At 37.2% G+C, this 17,897-nt stretch overlaps 1 protein-coding gene across 5 annotated transcripts in view; it reads left to right on the plus strand.

Moving 5' to 3' along the window:
- LRCH3 (leucine rich repeats and calponin homology domain containing 3) overlaps positions 1-17,897 on the plus strand; it is a 70,973-nt gene that overhangs the window by 43,583 nt on the left and 9,493 nt on the right. For 2 of the 5 annotated variants that reach the window (XM_069792480.1, XM_069792481.1), the window contains exons 10-19: positions 406-482; positions 3,771-3,822; positions 3,978-4,115; positions 5,362-5,409; positions 6,490-6,543; positions 11,592-11,663; positions 12,552-12,600; positions 13,098-13,211; positions 13,860-13,978; positions 15,530-15,667. In XM_069792480.1, coding sequence (XP_069648581.1) covers positions 406-482; positions 3,771-3,822; positions 3,978-4,115; positions 5,362-5,409; positions 6,490-6,543; positions 11,592-11,663; positions 12,552-12,600; positions 13,098-13,211; positions 13,860-13,978; positions 15,530-15,667 — 861 coding nt within the window. The remainder of the gene's footprint in view (positions 1-405; positions 483-3,770; positions 3,823-3,977; positions 4,116-5,361; positions 5,410-6,489; positions 6,544-11,591; positions 11,664-12,551; positions 12,601-13,097; positions 13,212-13,859; positions 13,979-15,529; positions 15,668-17,897) is intronic. The other 3 variants (XM_069792483.1, XM_069792484.1, XM_069792482.1) reach the window with 2 other exon arrangements.

The following is a 17,897-nucleotide window of genomic DNA, read 5'->3' on the forward strand; positions in this document are numbered from 1 at the left end:
GGCCATCATAAAAGACCCATCAGCTATTGTATCCTGTATTTCTGAGAATCTAGACTGCATTGCTGTACACTTGTATATACATTCTTTGGAGATTAACTCTACAATTCTTCTAAGTTCATTAATTATTTTCCCTGCGTGATTCTTAATAGTGGAGGTTTTTAAATTCTTAAATTTACCAGTAGGCATATTTAATCTTGAAACTAAAGTTTATTAAAATTGGAGGAAAAAATAAAGGTGAGCTTGCCTAGTTGGAAATTAACATCCCTGAGTTGTGTTTTGTGGTTCTTCGTCAGGTATTTTGAATACCAGTAGTTACAAATGTTGCTCTGCAAAGAGATTCTTTGACATTAATGTACAGTTTTCTGAATAAGTTGTTAACTTAGTCTTCTCTGTTATTTTGCTTAGGGCTCACCAGTAAAGCCTGTACCCATTAGAGAATTTCAGAGAACAGAGGATACAAGACGATATTTACATCAAAACAGGTAAGAATATGTGGTAACAGTAATTTAATCCAAAGTTTCATGATGAATGCAGAGCGCATATTTACTGAATGTGTTTAGAAAATGACATTTTTTTTCTGTTGCTTCACCAGAAGTGTGCATGGCACTTTTATTTATGAATTACTGCTGAGATTAGGAATTTGTATTCTAATAATGGCAGTGATCAAAAGGCTTGGCTGTTCTAGGCCAATGCTCAGCTTTAAATCAGGTGGTTAATGAAATCTGCCAAATTAAAGTGTATACTTTTAAATGGACTTAATATCTGCTTTTCATGATTTAATTTGTGCTTTGAATAAACAGTTGACTTAAGCTATATTACATAAAGGACAGAAGGGATAAATGTACATTTACTGCAGGTTTAGGGGAAGCATAGAGAGTTACTATGGAGTATCTGATGTGCTATGAGGTCACACTCTTGGTTGACTCTTGGTAGCTGTAGTACTGTGGGGGTTTAGTTTAATTTAAAAATGTGCTTTTCTGTGCCGTAATCATGAGCTTACGTCAGAGGAAGAAGGGATAGAACGGGAGTCAATTCTGAAAACAGGTCGCTTAGTTTAATGAAGTAGATTTTTTTCTTAATTGTGTCCATACTTTTTAATGATTACTTGGCTTATTAGAGGGAATGCTTATCTGTAAAATATGGGTCAGAGTTGGACAGAATATAAATGAGGTGGTTGGGTTTGAGAAAAGCCTTTTCAGTGTCCAGTTAAAAGAAGAAGATGAGCAAATTTATAGCTTCTTGCTAATGGAACTAAAATCAAAATTGATAGAACCTTTAATATGCCACTGAAGCATTTCAGTATTCTGTGGATTGAAAGTGAATGTGCAAGGACTCAGCAGAAAATCAGCTCAATTGTGCTAGGGATGTTAAAAAAAAAAAAAAAAAAGGACAACTGCTAGCCATAAGTATGTCATTGCTTATGCTGTCTGTAGAAATTATTTTTAATGGTATTGAAAGAGAAAATGAAATCAAGAATAGTGTGTAAATTTTTCTAGAGTTATGGTAACATTTTAATATGCATTTTGAAATGTGCAGTAAATGTGCAGATACAGTAGGTGTACTGATACAAAGGAGGGTAACTCCTTCAGCATGTATCAGCATTCCTTGTCCTGTAGTGTCTACAGGTGAGGCATAAAATAATACAGCAGTCTGACATGTTCTTCCCAAATAAAGTGAGTGCTCTTGATTTGAAAGACTGATTTTTTGTTTATTGATTTATTTTTCTATTTGAACATTTGTGGTCAGCATGGAAATAATTAGACTTTACAAACACTGGACTCCATGACATATCTGAAGGAAGTAAGAGGCTAGTTAGCCAGGAGAGAACTTCTGTTTACATAGATAGATATTAATGATAAAGGAAATTATAGTTCACTAGGGTATCCAGTGTTTTCAAAATTTAACTTAAGGATGGCAGCAGATCTTCATGTGGAAGTAGTTAATCAACAATCTAAATGAATTGTAGCTTGTTCATCTTATGCTGCAGCAGAGTGAAATTCTTAATGAGGCACTAAAAACAGGTCCTATTGTTATTGCCTTCAAAATTATGTAAAAACAGCCATATGACAATGTGTAATTTTTTTATATTTTAAGCTTGTATTACCCAAATACTTCATTTGTGGCAACCACAAGCTGTAAACTGCTTCCACAATGATTCTGTGCAAATGCCTTGGCAGGCAGCCTCTGTTTTTTTTCTTCAGCATGCTGGAGCCATTAAAACTCTTAGAGTTGGATGTAATGCAGACTTCATCTCAAGAGTACTTACGTTGGTTGATTTAATTCAGTAAATACAGTTTGTGCTTCTGGACAGACTGTGGTGCATTCCTGATGCAAAAAAGCTGTGTGTACTCTGGTCTGAATACGCTTCTTGGCACGTAGCTGAACCCAGTCCTGCCTGTTCAAAACAGCATAATAATGGATTTGTCTTGTACATCAATGCTAATTTAAGTAACAGAGGAGACCTGTTGCATATGGGTCTTCCACATCTCTTAAGCTTCTCTGTGCAGAGTAGGTAATAAGTCTACACACGGGCAGCAGGACTAATTTTTTTTTGGAAATGCATTGGTAAGTGTGTCTCTGTTCCATAGTTGCCCCAGGAGCAAAGGTTACAGAGTCTATGCTGTCAAGAGTAAGCTACTTGATTTCCATCAGCTTGCTTTCTAGGCAGCAACATGACAGGGAACATGCTGTAGACTGTGGACCTTGGGAACTGTCAGTGCTAGCAGCTGCCTTCTAGCAAAGAACTGACTGCAAAATTTCTCTTTTATTGTTGATGTGATGGATAAGAGACAGATCCATTATTGTTTACCCTGTGACTTTGATGGCTTGTATCACTGACAGTTAGGAAGTCATCGCTTGATTGAAGTGAGTAGATTTGTTCTGAAAATATCAGAGGGTGCTAATGTTTAAAAATAATTCTGTTCTTTCCAGAGCAGAATAAGGCCTACAATAACCAGAATATAGTCTTTAAATAGACATTCCATCTTTGTGCATTTTGAAATCATTGTTAATTAAGCAAGTTATGTTTATTTAATTATGAACTGCAGTAGTTGTGATCTGACTTGGTGTCACAACATGATTTCTTTAGTCATCCTAAATTTCACCTTTGTGGTTATCTGAAGCTAATTGTCTAGGCAATTACTCTTAGAAAAACAGCTGTAATCTAGAGAAGAATTCATCTGACAGTAGTTTATATGCATCAGTGGCCAATCCCCCTTCCACCTGGTGTTTACCTGCAGGGATACTGATGAATTACGAAGACCTGAAACTCTAAATTTGATGCAGAACAGAGAGCATCACCAAGTACTAACGAGTTATGTGGACAGGACAGAGAGGTAGGGAAAAGAAACATAGTTTCTACTGATTAATTTTATCCCCTCACCCCACAAATAACCATAGTAGCCAGTTATTCCTCTAAATGAGAATCATCTGAAAAGTTCCTGGATTGGTTACTTAACCAGCTCTTGGAGAATGGGTATAAAGTACTGAGTATCTCAATGTAATAGGCCAAACGTACAGTCCAATTGGTACATCTTGAGCTGTAGAAAAATTTTGTCACAATACAGGAGGATAGAAATGACTGTACAAAATCTGTCATGCACAATGAGTTAAACTGTTACTGCAGCAGTTGGTTTAACAGCTTTGCTTACTAAACAGTTACTTTTCTGATTTGATGAGATACTTGTCTGTCACTGACAATTCATGGATGAAAATTTGTTTATATTTAAGATAAAAAGTATACTTAACCCTCTTATTTTTCCATTTGTCAGATCCCCAGCTGATTCACCTTACTTTCTCTCTCTATCAAGTCACCACAGTCAGGTAACACATTGAACTCTACTATTTTATTCTTTTGGATTAATTTGATACAAAACCAAAGTGATGTCAGCCATAAGACATGGACTGTTTCTCCTTAACCCATCTGTTTTACCCTGTGTAGCTCTGCCTTTACAGCCTGGTGCACTGTTTTGTTCCAGCTTCCTAATACAGATCATGAGCTGCACCGCAGACACATGGAGCGTACCCGTCGGGAGGCCCAGCTAGCAGCGCTTCAGTACGAGGAAGAGAGGATGAGAACAAAACAGATTCAGAGAGAAGCTGTCCTTGACTTTAAGGTACCTCCTTTAGTATCTACTTGATACTTTATCTTTTCTGAATCCCTTAATGAAAATTAATTGCCAAGATCATTAATACTTGTACGTTACGCTCTTGGGCATGGAATGCACTGTATAAAGAAAATGGAGAGATAGCATTTAAGTACATTCAGTATTGGTGCTGTAGCTTAACACAGACAAAACTAGACCTGAGGAGGAAGGTGGAAGAGATTTACCCAAGATACGATTGTTGCAAAGAATTCTGTTTTTACATAGTCTGCCTCATTCTCTCAATTTTTCATTTACATAGATGTGACAGGATTGGTATAAGAAAGAAGGGGTCTTTATTTGAGAAGGCATAGAGGCAATTTAATTTTGAAGACAAATTTGGCAGAGAAGAAAGCAATCATATGCACAAGAAGATAATATTGCCTGATCTATTTTGATATTTTATGATGCATAAATGACTTACCTCCAGGTAAAGCATGGGTGCAGATTTATGGTACATCAGACCTGTGGATGCTGCGCCTTCACTTTAGCTTTCAGTGCAGTCAATGTGACGTAGTCTGCTGCTTAACATGCAAGCTTGTTTATATGCTAGTTGACTTAAATTTATTTTACTGTTTACTGCTCTGGTGACCTACCAAATCTTGCCATAACAAATTTAAGAAATGTTATAATTAATATTTGGGGCTTAGGGTGGTCTGCAGAGAGGAGAAGATTGCATTTATGTAATGTATAAAGTTAGTTTAGAAGAAGATTTTTAGCTGCCTGAAACTAGGCTTTTCATTAGCACCGACTAATCTCAGACCCCTGGCAATGTTTTGTAGAAAAGCTGCTTTTATTAAAGATTCTGCTCAGTCTTTCAGTTAAAGCCTTTAGGATGCATTTTGTTCATTGATGAGCCTTTGGGGGTTTTCAGTTTGGGTTGTTTTTTTTTTCTTCTGTTGCCTTTGTTATTCATGAGCACTTTATTCTCAGCAATTCCTCCTTTGGGTTATATTTTGGGTTTATTATGCATCTTTAATCTGCAAAAACAAATTGGTTTTTTTGTTTTTGTATGGAATAAAGGCTGGTTTTTTTACAAATAGTATCAGTGAAGTTTCAGCTCAGTGGAAACTTGCAATTTGCCCAGTGCATGTTTTATTTAAAAACTAAGGCTTCTTATGTTTTAAAACACTTCTAAATTATGCTGGTTTGTTCTGAGTTTTTGTTTCTCTGTCACGTTCTTTTAAATTGGTCGTTCATTTTTCTTTTTTCTCTACAGCAAAAAGCATCCTTAAGTCCTCAGAAGCAAAGTCCTCTGGATAGTGAGGTAAGAGTCCAGTAAGAGTATTACTAGGGATGTCAGCACCTGAATTCTTAGCTCTCTCCATCAGAGATATTTTCCTGATTGTGGAGCACTCTTGGGTTGGGTTTTCTGTGTTTATGGGACCAGTCTAATATTCCTGTTCATGTAGATTGCCTGTCCAAGTGTGTTGTTTTATTGTTTCTTGTATGTTTTCTATGTTCTATACAGAAAATACACTTCATATTCCATTTTAAGATGCTCCTTGCGAGCAGTACAGTTTACTTTCTAACAGGAGTATTCCGACAAGTTACTGCGTTGTAGTCACCCTTCATTGATCAGTTTTCTCCCAGTTTCCTATCATTAGATCACCAGTTATCCCAGAAAGATTAAGCATTAGAATTTTGAGGGCTATTGGAAAAATAAATAAATAAAATTTTTAAAAGCTTTATTGTAGTGTAATTTCATAATCAAAAACAGTAAGTCAGTAGGGAACACAAATCATACAAGTCTCAGTCTTCTAGAATATACAGAGCTGAGCCAATGGCATCTGTTCACTCTGCATCAGATTTCTGCATAGTAATGGCTCTTCCACTGCTTGCCATCCCCACTTTCCTCCAGAGGAAGATAATTCACTTGGCAGTGTTAATCAGATCAAAAATTTTAATAATATAATGAATATAAATAGTTATTTAGCAGCATTTTCCAACTAACTCTTTTTTTGTTAGAAAATTACCGAAACGTGGGGTAATTGAAATAGTTTTTGCTCCTTTTCCTTCTTAATGTTCTTCTGGTCTTAATTTATTCTTTTAAAGGGTCCTTTGTTCTACCACAGTAAGAACTGTGAATACATAGTTGTCCCTATTTGCTTGAGACAATACAGAAAGCAGAATAATTGATTCCTTAAGTAATACGAATGCACTATAATTCATGGGTTGTGTGGCTATATATTCCTTCAGGGTTACATATACTTCATGGATTTTTAAAAAAAGCCTGACAGTGCTATAAACAAGCAGTACATGTTCCAAAATGTCTGTCTGTTCACATACCATGTGTTTCTGACATTCTGTGTGTTTCTGACATTACTCCATCTCTCCCACCTCCCAGTGTCCCTTTCCATCCAGAAGGTCTCAGCATACTGATGATAGTGCCTTGTTAGTGGTAAGATCCTGCACGTAATAGCCTTTTTGTGTGGCAGATTCTAGAGCATACAAATAATGTGTTATGATTGTCTCAGATTAGACCAACTATTTTAGAGCTAATCTAAATAGCATAAAACATGACCATCTTCTTTGAAAAGTAGCTTTAGCTGTGAACTTTAATATTATGAATATGTTGATACTTGTACTGTCAGCCATTTGTTAATAATATAGTGATGTTTTTCCACAAAATAATTAAAGCTTTTGCTGAGAGCAGAGGAAAATTGCTGATAGTAAAGAAGAGCTTCTAAAATTAAAAATTCACCTCTAGTTCTGGTTTGTTTTATTCTCCATTTAGCTTGCTTCCTAATCGATGTGCTCTTCAGTGTCAAGTAAGCAAATTTTAACGCTTTGAGTACAGCCTTCTACTTTAACTTGTCTGCGTCCTGCACATGGTGGTTAGGAAATACTTAGTATCTTGGTAACCATATCGTAGCATAGGGAAAAACTGCTCTACCTATGAATGCTACCAGTCATGAAATATTCCTCATACCTTTTTATTGTTTATCAGTGAAGATATCTTAAAAATTAACTATTTTGAACACTGAGCAAAAATAAAAACATTTATGTACTCAATTCATGTTTTATGCTATTTCTTCCTTTATGGCATCTTAGCAATATAGCACAATTAAAGAATATAATCAATGCCATAATCCATGTCTATAAAGGAAAAATACACCTGATTTGCCTGCTGTTGCATGACTGCATGCCTGGGATTTATTTTCTTAATTCATGTGCTTCCATTATCTGCCTAAATTTTCTTTAGGCAGTGCTCCCGGTTAGAATATCTCTCTCCAGAACATGTTGGTCAAGATATTTACTGTCTCTTTATTCAGACTCTTTGGTTTTCCTGCTTTCACCTGACTAGCACTTTGTGGGAGAGAAAAAGTTTGTAATAGTAGAGAGAGATTTAATGATCGTGCATGTGCCTGTTTAGAGAAATCATAATCAATTAGCATATAAATCTGTGCTTTCATATTTAGATAATAGGAAACAGGAGAATAGCAGTGGTTGGGGTTAATTAAGTGTTGATACTCTGTTGTCAGTGAATTCATCTTTGGAATGTATTTTAAAGATACCTTTAAGGACCCCATTTCTATTTGATTGTGTGATCCCATGACTTTTGTTGTAAATTCATATATAGAATTTTACATTACATGACTTGGAATTTTCAGAAATTATTTTGAAACTGGCTTCCATTGTTGTTTGTTTCCTTTGTGTCTTTAACCAAGTTACATCCTTGCACTTCATAAAGAAGTGGCCAGGCTGGTAAGGAAAGATTGAACTAGATTTGAAAGCAATCATTTCTCTGGTTTTTTTTTCTTTTGATTCCTTGCTCTTTTCAGCAGCACTAAACTATAATAGTATATGAAATACTGGGTCTTCTGAACTGCTGAAGTATGATATGCAGCTCTATTTTGTAGTGGAAATACACACTGTGTCTAATGATGACATATGCCAGGGCAGCTGTTTCTGGCAGTTATTGTAACTGGAACATTAAGCGCAGGCTAGCTCATGAATTTGTAGCATTTTTGTTTCCACAAGTGTATTTTGTATGGTAAAAACTTGTTCAGCAACAAGGTTCATTAGTTTGCTTTAAGAAAAAAAAAAAAAAAAAGGTCTGTCATAAGAGCTGAAATTACTTTTACCTTTTTATTTTCTATTGCATTTCATTTGATGTTTTCCCTGTCCCTAGGGATTTGAAATTTAGCTAGGTCTCATTTTTGAGGATGTTTTTTCCTCCACCAAAGTATAGAGGCATGTCATATCAAAATTCTGTTGCTAATGGCAGTTTTCAGTACACATTTTCCATTTACATAGTTTCCTCTCTGTCTTTTCTCTCTGCATAAAGACTGCATGCAGTAGTGTAAACTTTACCTTACAAAACTCTCAGACATTGAAACTTGCAGATAAGTTAGTTTAAAAAAAAAAAGTTCTGCTAGATTTTCCACTGATTGTTCTAGCTTTATGGTATGGGAATAACACTTAGTGGCAAAAAAGGAGATTACATAGAGGTATAGTAAAAGATCTTTTGTTCAGCATTCCCCTCATTACATCAGAACTCTCTAAACTGAGCAGTTGCCTTTCTTTTGTTCCAAACAATGTTTTCAGCTCAGATGTAAGGAAAAGATTTTAAAAGTATTAAGTCTAATATGTAGTTAGAAAGCAAGTGAGCTTTCTTTTATTTTACTACTTCCACCTTCTGGTATCGTTACTGCTTTAACAAAAAAATTCTTAAAACCAAAATTTAAGTTGTGAACCTCCTTTTTAAATCTTACATCATGTTTCTCTTGGTCTTCTCCTTATTGTCTTTTATCACTAATTAAAATTGAAATGTATTCACATTGCAGAGGTTACTCTGACCGTTTCCTTCAGTTTGTAAACAATTTCAGGACAGTCTGTTTGAACTCACAAAATGACTACCCATACTTTCTATGAATGTTACTAGTTCGGTTTAGTTGTTTCTCCTACACACCTGTGATTAGAACCGAAGTGGAGACTGGCTGTAGTGCATCATTGCACACTGTGGCGGATTTCTTTGTGTTGACTTGTAATAGCCAGACTAACTAAAATGTTGCTGAAGAAATGTAATCACTGGCTTCTCTGAGAAAATGTGCTGTATACCTCAAAGTTTTATATTAGTTGTATCCTGCTTGCTGTTCTCACAAGGGTAGTCCCATTTGTTACAGTTGGAGATTACTTGTTGAGATAGTGTCAAGGCTTCAGACTTGGCTAATGATTTCAGCCTTGATTGCTTGTGAATCTCATTTTTCCCCAAATACATTCTTGTTTTCTCCCATACTGTCCCTTACAAGGTGAGTACTACGGAAGGGAAAAAAAACCCAAAACATCCTCTCAAACTGCTGCTCAATTTCTCTATTGTGAGGCCTGTAAAATACCTGATAAGCGTCACGCAGCTGGTGTGACCTCTTCCTTTCTTAACCTTTGTGTCGTTGGTGCCTTGTGCTCCCTTCATTGCCTTGTGTTTTCTTGTTGTGGTCTAAAACATGGCCTGAGGCCATCGTGTTACTGTTAGCACATGGGGTTAGCACATGGGATCTCTGAAACATTTTAAATTAAGACTTTTAGGCACCAGTGTGTTACAAATAATAATGGTATGGGTAAAGTAAGCAGGACTTGAATTATGCTAACTTGTACCCTGGAGTTTTCTCTCAGACCGTTGGCATCCGTTTGTGTATTCAAATGTTTAATAATCAAATTCCCTTAAAATATCCTTATTTGGTTTGTACAGAGTTCTGGTTGGGCTCTGCTTTGGCAGCCCCTGTATCTGTAGTTGTTTCTGGCCCAGGGAGATTTCTCTGACTTCAGTGCTAGCCCAGGGAGACTTCTCTGACTTCTGCTAGCCCAGGGAGATTTCTCTGACTTCAGTGCTAGACCTAGACGCCAAAGGCGACGTGTGCAGTAGGGTGTTTTAAGTCTGAATTGCAGCATCCTGGTTCCTTTTGTATTGTGGCTACCTTTTCTTACAATTGTTCTTTGCCTCACTTCTTCCTTTCTTCCCTCTGTCTTTCCTTGCTGTCCCTGACAGAATGGCTTTGAGCCTCTCTTTGTGTTTGAGATTGACAATAACACCAATACCATTAAAAGGCGGCCAGGGACTCGCAAACAGGTGAAGAGCATGCAGTGTGTTGCTGTTGTGATTGTCCTACCCTGTGGTGTGCCGTGTTCCCCTTCCCTTCGCCCACTGCTGAGTATGTGGACTGTGATGACTTCTTGTCAGTCTGCATCAAGGTTGTCTTGCTCTTTTCATACAGGAATAAACAGTTATGTTAATGTTACAGACCACCTACTTCTGTTTGATTTTACTTTTCTCATATACTAGCTAATGTTTTGCTTAAGTCAAGTAATATTTTGAAACTCTTTAAAACAAAACAAAATAAAAAAAAGAAATGCATGATTTTTTGCTCTGCACTGCTGTGGAGAAAGAGACTGTCTTGAGGATCAGATGTTAAGTCTGCATAGGGCTTAGAGATGTTTGTATTTAAGGCTTGCCCTGAGTATAGCCTCTCCTTCTAGTCCTTCCTGGCTGTACTGTTCTAAAGTGGCAGAATAGTTGCAAATCGTTAAATACTAACACACCCAAGTGTGTTGTTCACATCTGTAGAGTTTTTAGGTGTCATTTGGTGTTCTTTTCCTGTGCTGAGCTGCCACTTTGCTATTTGAATGCTGTTTCAGAAAGTATAGTTTCATTCTTGAGCCATTCAGTCCTCAAATATGAACATTTTGATTGTACTTTCAGTCAGACACAGAATTTGACCTTCTAGATTCACCTGTCAGTGACAGATTGGCATGCTGGAGCTCCTGTTCTGTAAACATGAAAAGTTGTTAATTTGGTTGGGTTTGATATTGATTATAATTGAAATTTGGCTGTACTTTTATGTGTGACAACACTGTAAACCTTAACACTGACATCTTCGCTGAGAGCTAGATTCCACTCATGGAATCTTATTTACTTTGTGTGTAATTCACAAGGATCAGCATTAGGTGTTTGTGGCAGACACAAAGTGTGTATTCTTGAGCCTGTTAGATGTGGGCTTCTCTGATTTTACAAAGTTGATAGGAAAATAACATCGTAAAATTGCATAACATACTTGAAACATTAAAAAGAAAGCTATTTATTTTGAATAGTGACTCAGAATGAACTGTTGTAGGGTAAAATTTCCTTTTGCCTGATGGCATAGGTGTTACATTAGGTGTTACTAAAGAAGCTTTTGCATCACTTACTGTTCTTAGTTCTGCTTTTGATGTCACTGTGTTGTGTGTAAAAGAAACATTGCACCTCTCAAGCTTGTCAGGCAGAAAGTTCAGGAGGGTAGGAAGGCTTTAACTGTAGTTCAGCAAGTATGTATCTGTGCCTGTTGACCGTTTCTGAGAATGTGATTGTGATCACCTCTTCCTTTTTAATTTGTCTACTGCATTCCACCTTGTGCATGACCTGTCAGCTGTTTGCTAATGCTGCTACTGCCTTCTCTTTCTTTCTGCATTCAGTCACTCTCAGGGTTGAATCAAGAAAGCTGTGCTACTACCCTGCCTAGTGCCTCTACCTTCAGTCCTGTCAAGGTATCTCTTGCTATTATCATTCACCAGTAAAGCTAACAAAAAACTCTTGGATCCACACATCTGTTTTAACAGGTGTTAGTCTGTCAGCTTCTAATCAAAAGTTCAGGTAGGGTATGAATCCAATTTACCTGATTAAACTGTAGTAGGTATTACCTCATCTTAGCTTTAGGCCCTGTCTACAGGAGGCCTAAGCTATAAAAACATGGTAACCAGTCTCTGCTCTGAGGGGTTCTTGGTTGTCTTTGATGTTGCTTTTTCTATACAAGACTATTTACTCTTGACCAGGCTGAGTTCATCAAAAGTACTCCTGTTGTATGCTTTACCAGCTTACTTTTGAATGCAGATATTCTATATTTCTTTCTCTTCTGTGGAAACTGCTATACTGAATGCATTCATCACAAGAAATCATTAGTCTGTGTAAGTACTGTAGTAAAACTATGGTGTGTTTCACTGGGGAGAGTGATGTTCAGTAAACAGCAGTTTTGCATTAGCAAAGGTGTCAGAGGTGTATCCTTATTGGTGCTGCTGTAATGCAGGTTCTGCATGTTACTTAATTGTTTTTCTGTGTCCCTTTTGCAAAGAATACTTTGAAAGTTTCAGTTAGAAAGAAAAGTAAACAAAGATCTGTCATTGCACAGTCAGTGCTGTTTCATCGTTGTTTTTCCTCAGAAAAAAGCAATTGTGTCATTTCTGCAAAAGAAAAAGCTTTGTCATTTTCTGCAGACATGAAACTTGGGGAACAACATACTGTTTTTTCACATTTCTGGTTTTTTTCTGAAATACATTTAGATGGATGGAGCCTTTTTTTAAAACACAGCAAATTAAAATGCACTCACAGCTTTTCTAGATTAGGACCATTTATACTCTTCTGCTTTTTTTTGTCCACAGAGCGATGACAGATCTACCATTTCCCCCGGCTCACCTACCACTCAGACAGGTAACAGGGAAAGGAAAAAGAACTTCTGAAAAATAACATCAAAATGCCTGCTTGCTTATTGGTACTATGAAGAGAAGGGAGCATATGTTTCCATCTCTGTATGTGGCACTGCTGTGTTTGAGAATTTACCCAGTTATTTGGGTCCCCTTAGCAACACTTGAGGGAAGAGACAACAGGAGTGAAGCATGTCCTTGGGCAGAGAGCGTAGGATTTGGCTGTTTTAGGCCTTCATACAGGCTTTGGCACACAAATGCATTCAGCAAGAGTCAGAACAGTTGGTGGAATTGGTATGTGGAATGTGCTTTGCATGCAAGTGTCCTTGGAAGTGCCTTTTCCTGCTCTGCACTTTTATCATGCATGGCTGTAATTTATTTTGTCATTATTATATTAAAATTTTTGTTTTGTTCTTTTTAATTACCACACTGCTGAACCCATTTCCTATTTAACCATTTCCTTCTTCCTCCTTTCCTTTCCTGTGCCTTTCCACATTTGTTTAGTCCACCTTTCCCCTCCATATCCTGGCCATGCAGCCCCGCCTTCCTATAGAAACCCTTCCCAGCGACCTGAGAGTTTCCTTTTCCGAGCAGCTGTCAGGGATGAAGCGAACAAAGGTAGGTTATATAGCTCAGAAATTAGTTAGTTTTGCTACATTATATTAACATCTGCATTAACTAGGTTTTGCACTGTTCTGTTACTTCAGGTCATTATCATCAAACTACTTTTAGAGTTCCATTTGTAGACACATGGCATTAAATATTTTGTGCATAAGCAATTTTTTATTTAGAGCTGTCAAGTATTCTTTTGTCATATTTGGGGAAATGTGGGAATTTGTTCTTCCTGGTCTGTGCTTCCGCCTAAAAAGATACTAAGTAAATGCCACAAAAGCCTTTAACAACAGATGAAGGCAGCTTGATAAATTTTGCATTGCACAGTAGCACAAAACAAAATTGCAATTTCTGTAGAAAAATTGAGCTGTTTCAACATACGCCATCCGGCAAAACTTTGTCCTCCTTTCTGAATGATTATTATCCAACAGAAAGAACAGAATCTAAACAGAAAGGAAAATGTGTTAAAGAACACCTCATTTAGATTAGTAGATTATTAGTTCGATTAATGATCAAATGAAAGAAACAGATTTGTGAAAAGGAATGCACTGTACCCATTCTGGAACCTTGTGTGTGCATGTATACTACAGCAGTGAAGGACAATCAGCCAAACCGTGCTTAGTGATTTTTCTTTCCTTCATGCTACTTTTTTAGTTGTTGCTTCATCTTCTACCCGTGCCTTGTCTCCTGCTAATGATTCTGCAGACCCTAGAGTAAGACAAAACTCCAAACAGCGAGAGGAGGAGCTAGAGCTAATAGAGCAGCTACGTAAGGTAAGCGCTGCGAGGAGCCACGTTGCGGACATCTTAGTAGATGCATTGCGTGTGCCCTGCTAAATCTGTCCCTGTGTTTTGGACTGATTTCACTGAACCAATATGGTGCACAGTTGACCAAAATTAAATGGCATTGTACAGCCTAAGTGGTTCTTTCAGATGGATGCAGTGGTGTTCGTGTTGTTTTTTGTGGTGGATAAAGTCAGCTTCAAATTCTGTAAAATAAACTGTGCTGACTCCTGGTTTTGAGTGTCCAGTGATCTCTGCTTTTAAAATTCATGTGTGCTTTCTTTCTTCCTTATCGGCCTTCACACTTTTAAGGAACTCCCTGGAAAGTTGCCTCACTGTCTTCCTTTTAATCTCTTTTTTTTTAAACTCCTATTTGCTCTAAAGCCCACAGAAAAGCAGATGGATTGCAGGGACTACTGCCATTCATGCTGACAGCACGGTTTCCTTGTTTGCTCTGATCCATCTATTGATTCTTGCCTTATCCTTAGTTAAGTGCAGAACATCTGAGGCACAAATATTCCTTATACTTGTGCTTTTTGTCTGTTCAGGGCCACCACACCCCTGGTTTGTGCCAGGATGCAATGACAATACACATGAATACTACAAATGCCACATGGCATTAAGGTACTGCTCTGCTTTGCCCCAGACTTGTTTCTGGAGAGCACGAAGGCATTCCTTGAGGTGCTCTAATTAATTTTTTGAACTTTCCCAAGAAATAAAAATTCCTGCTTATTAAAAGCCATGAGCATCCCAGATGGACAGAAAGAATTCCTTCTCTTTGTAAATTTTATAGTAAGGATAATCTCCTTTCTCTAAAAGGAGAAAGTTATCTTAAATAAAACAAAACAAAACTTGGTGCTGTTTGCAGACCCTCTCTTCTGTTATCTCAGAATGCTTTGTACGTAGTCTGTCTCTTGTTCAGCTTCCCAGGTAAGCTTAAATGGTTTTTTTGTTTTGGTTTTTTTTTAATACTTCAAAAAATTTAGATAAGGCATAACAACTCAGTTAAATTCACACAGCATTTGAAATTAAAAGCCTGAATTGAATTTTTATTCATTCCCTTACACAAATTCTAACTACCTCATTTTTTAAAAAATATTTATGCCAAGTAGTTCAGGTTTTTCTTTACAGGCAAAAATGTTGTCTTGACTTTTGTTAACTGTGTTATCCTCCAACCCACAAAGACAATTATTTTCACTTCTCTTGGCTGAACCATTCTCTGAGAATATGTAGGATTAGGTATACTGTTCCTAGACCCTGATTTCCATTATTTTTCACTAATGGTTGTATTAGTCCCCTGTACTGTACAATGAAAACTGTTCATCATTGAACTCAATTGCTCCCACATTGTGATCGGCTCTGGGCCACAGTAGTGAGCAGAGCTTTCCTTGATGTTATTCAGAAAGCTGTTTGGAAGTGTCATGAGGCTGGACAGAGAGTTGTAATGCAAGCACTCTACCTCTTATAAAATGTTCTTCAGAATTAAACAGTTGGAGGAAACCAGCTCTTAGTTTTTATGTGTCCATATTCGTTTTTCTACAGAATATAGAATCACGGTTGAAAGTGTCGTTGCCCAGTGATCTTGGAGCAGCTCTCACCGATGGTGTTGTTCTATGCCATTTAGCTAATCACGTGCGTCCCCGATCTGTTCCCAGCATTCATGTCCCCTCACCTGCTGTTGTAAGTATGTAATAATGATAGTATTTTATAGGTGTCCAAAATAACATCCAACGAAGTCCTGTAATCCAGACAAATGCTAAATTGAGGATTCTGCTCTGTGAATGTACATGACAAAAAATAACCATCTGTTCTCTCTAAAAAAAAAAGGTATATAGCGTCATTAAAAGAAACTATATTTGGGTTTGTTTCATTTAACTGAAGTTACTTCTAACCCAAATTGTAAGAAAATGTTAACATTTTCAAGTCCTCCCTATGTTAACTTTAAAACTAGTGAAATAAGAGACAGTTCAGCATAAAAACTGAAATAGAATATTTCAGAAGATCAAAAGGTCCAAGAAGTTCAGGAAAACAGATAGTAGGGAAATACAACATTCTCTACAATGTTTAGGTTTCCACTATACATGACAGCGAAAACAGGCAGAGAAGCCAAGCTGATTCCTGTGTTCACTTTACAGCACTACAAATTCCTCTGCTTTGGAATTTTAGCAGAGAACACTCAAGCTACTTGGAGAACAGCATCTCCTGGAACAAAACAAATCCAGTCGTACTTTTGTGATAAGAGAAAAAAAGGTTGTAACTGGGGTCTGTTCAGAGCAAGGAAGGAATTGCACAGACAAGTTTGAAATTTTCTGAAGTTGTTTCTCTTACCCTGCCTAACTGCAGTGTTTCTGGAAAGCAATGAAGATGATCTATTTCTGGGTGCATTACTCTCTGTCATGTAGGGAAAGCACAAAATTGGAGAAAGGTTAAGAACTGTGAAATAATGACAGATTATTTACCTAATCTGTATTTGTGGAAGTCAGAAAGTTCAGTGAAAATATTTAGGGCTGGCTATTTAAAAAGTAGTATGGACAGGCAGATTGCTTGTTATGCACCTTTAAATTGTATGAATAAGGAAAAAACCCTGAAGATTGTTCTTGGGAGAAGAAGTTGAAACATGCATGTTGTGTTTGCTTTTCCTTCTTGTGGAGTCGGTCTTTGTGTTGGCTGGAATTTGCACTGGCACTTACAGGGCTGCCCACTATATCATTATGGTTCCTCTCCCTTGGACTTAATGTGAACAAGCAGATGTCCTCATTATTTTGAGAACGATTGAACTGGACATGCCAACATTTTAGGCAGATTGTGGAATCATTAAGAGAAAAGGCATACAGCCGCTATTCAGAAGACTTGCGTCATTGAGAATATCTTTTCAATGGCCTGGTTTTGTGTGCTGTTGAATATTCTGTGTTAGGAATTAAATCATGGCTTTGTCATATAAATCCCAAGGAAGAGGCAGCCTTTAGCTGCACGGCTTCAGGAGCAGAAGAGGCATCATGTCATTCCTCAGTCACAATGTGATCTTTGTATTCCCTTCATCCTTCGGTAGAAGGAAGTCAGCGCTAGCCTTTAACCTGCTTTCGTGGTGGGGAAATACGGCACATTGAGGGGACAGGGCAGAAACCCCACCACTTATGGAAAAGTTTTGAACCCACAGAGGCAGCTGCCTGCTGCTATGTGGACTGTGGGTAGCTTGTTCAAAGGAGCAGGAAGCTTGTGTCTCTTTAACCAGAAAAGAATAAGCTTCAAGAATAGAAACAAGACAGCCTGTGCCATCATATATCTGTGTAGAGGTGTGAAAGCTAGCTGTAGAAAAAAGCTTGCTTGAAAAAATGCCAGTGAGTGCAATTCAAACAGCTACATCAAACACATCTACAGGAGGCTTACAAGCAGAAAGCTTCGATTCCAGTTTTCTTCCATTGTTTTCTGGTTTCATCTAGACTTCATTTTTTTAATCTTTTTGTTAATTGAAATATGGTTTGATATTACATATATTTTTGTATTGTAATAATCCAGAACAGACTCCAGATTGCTTCATGTCATGAAATTGCTGTGAAATCACAGCATGGAAGCCCTGCATGTATGTTTCATTCAAAATATATTTTTTAAATTGTCATACGGTAGTCCCTGAAAGTGTTAGCCAGTTTTATGTAACACCTTGTATGTAAATATTGCACAGCTTAGAATTGTCTTTTTTAAAAAACATCCAGCATTCATAAATTAGCTTTTCATAAAATAGCTTTGAAATTTGGGCTTGCTTTTTTAAAGAAGAGCGAACTTCAACAGAGCCTGCTTTGAATTAGACAAGCTTATGTCAGTGCAGTATGTTTTTGGCAAAGAGATTTATTAAGAGTTTTACTTAAAAAAATAAAGATCTTTTAAAATCCTGTCACTTAAGAACACTGCCTCC

Source organism: Haliaeetus albicilla, chromosome 9 (assembly GCF_947461875.1).
Source record: "Haliaeetus albicilla chromosome 9, bHalAlb1.1, whole genome shotgun sequence".
Classification (NCBI taxonomy): Eukaryota; Metazoa; Chordata; class Aves; order Accipitriformes; family Accipitridae; genus Haliaeetus; species Haliaeetus albicilla.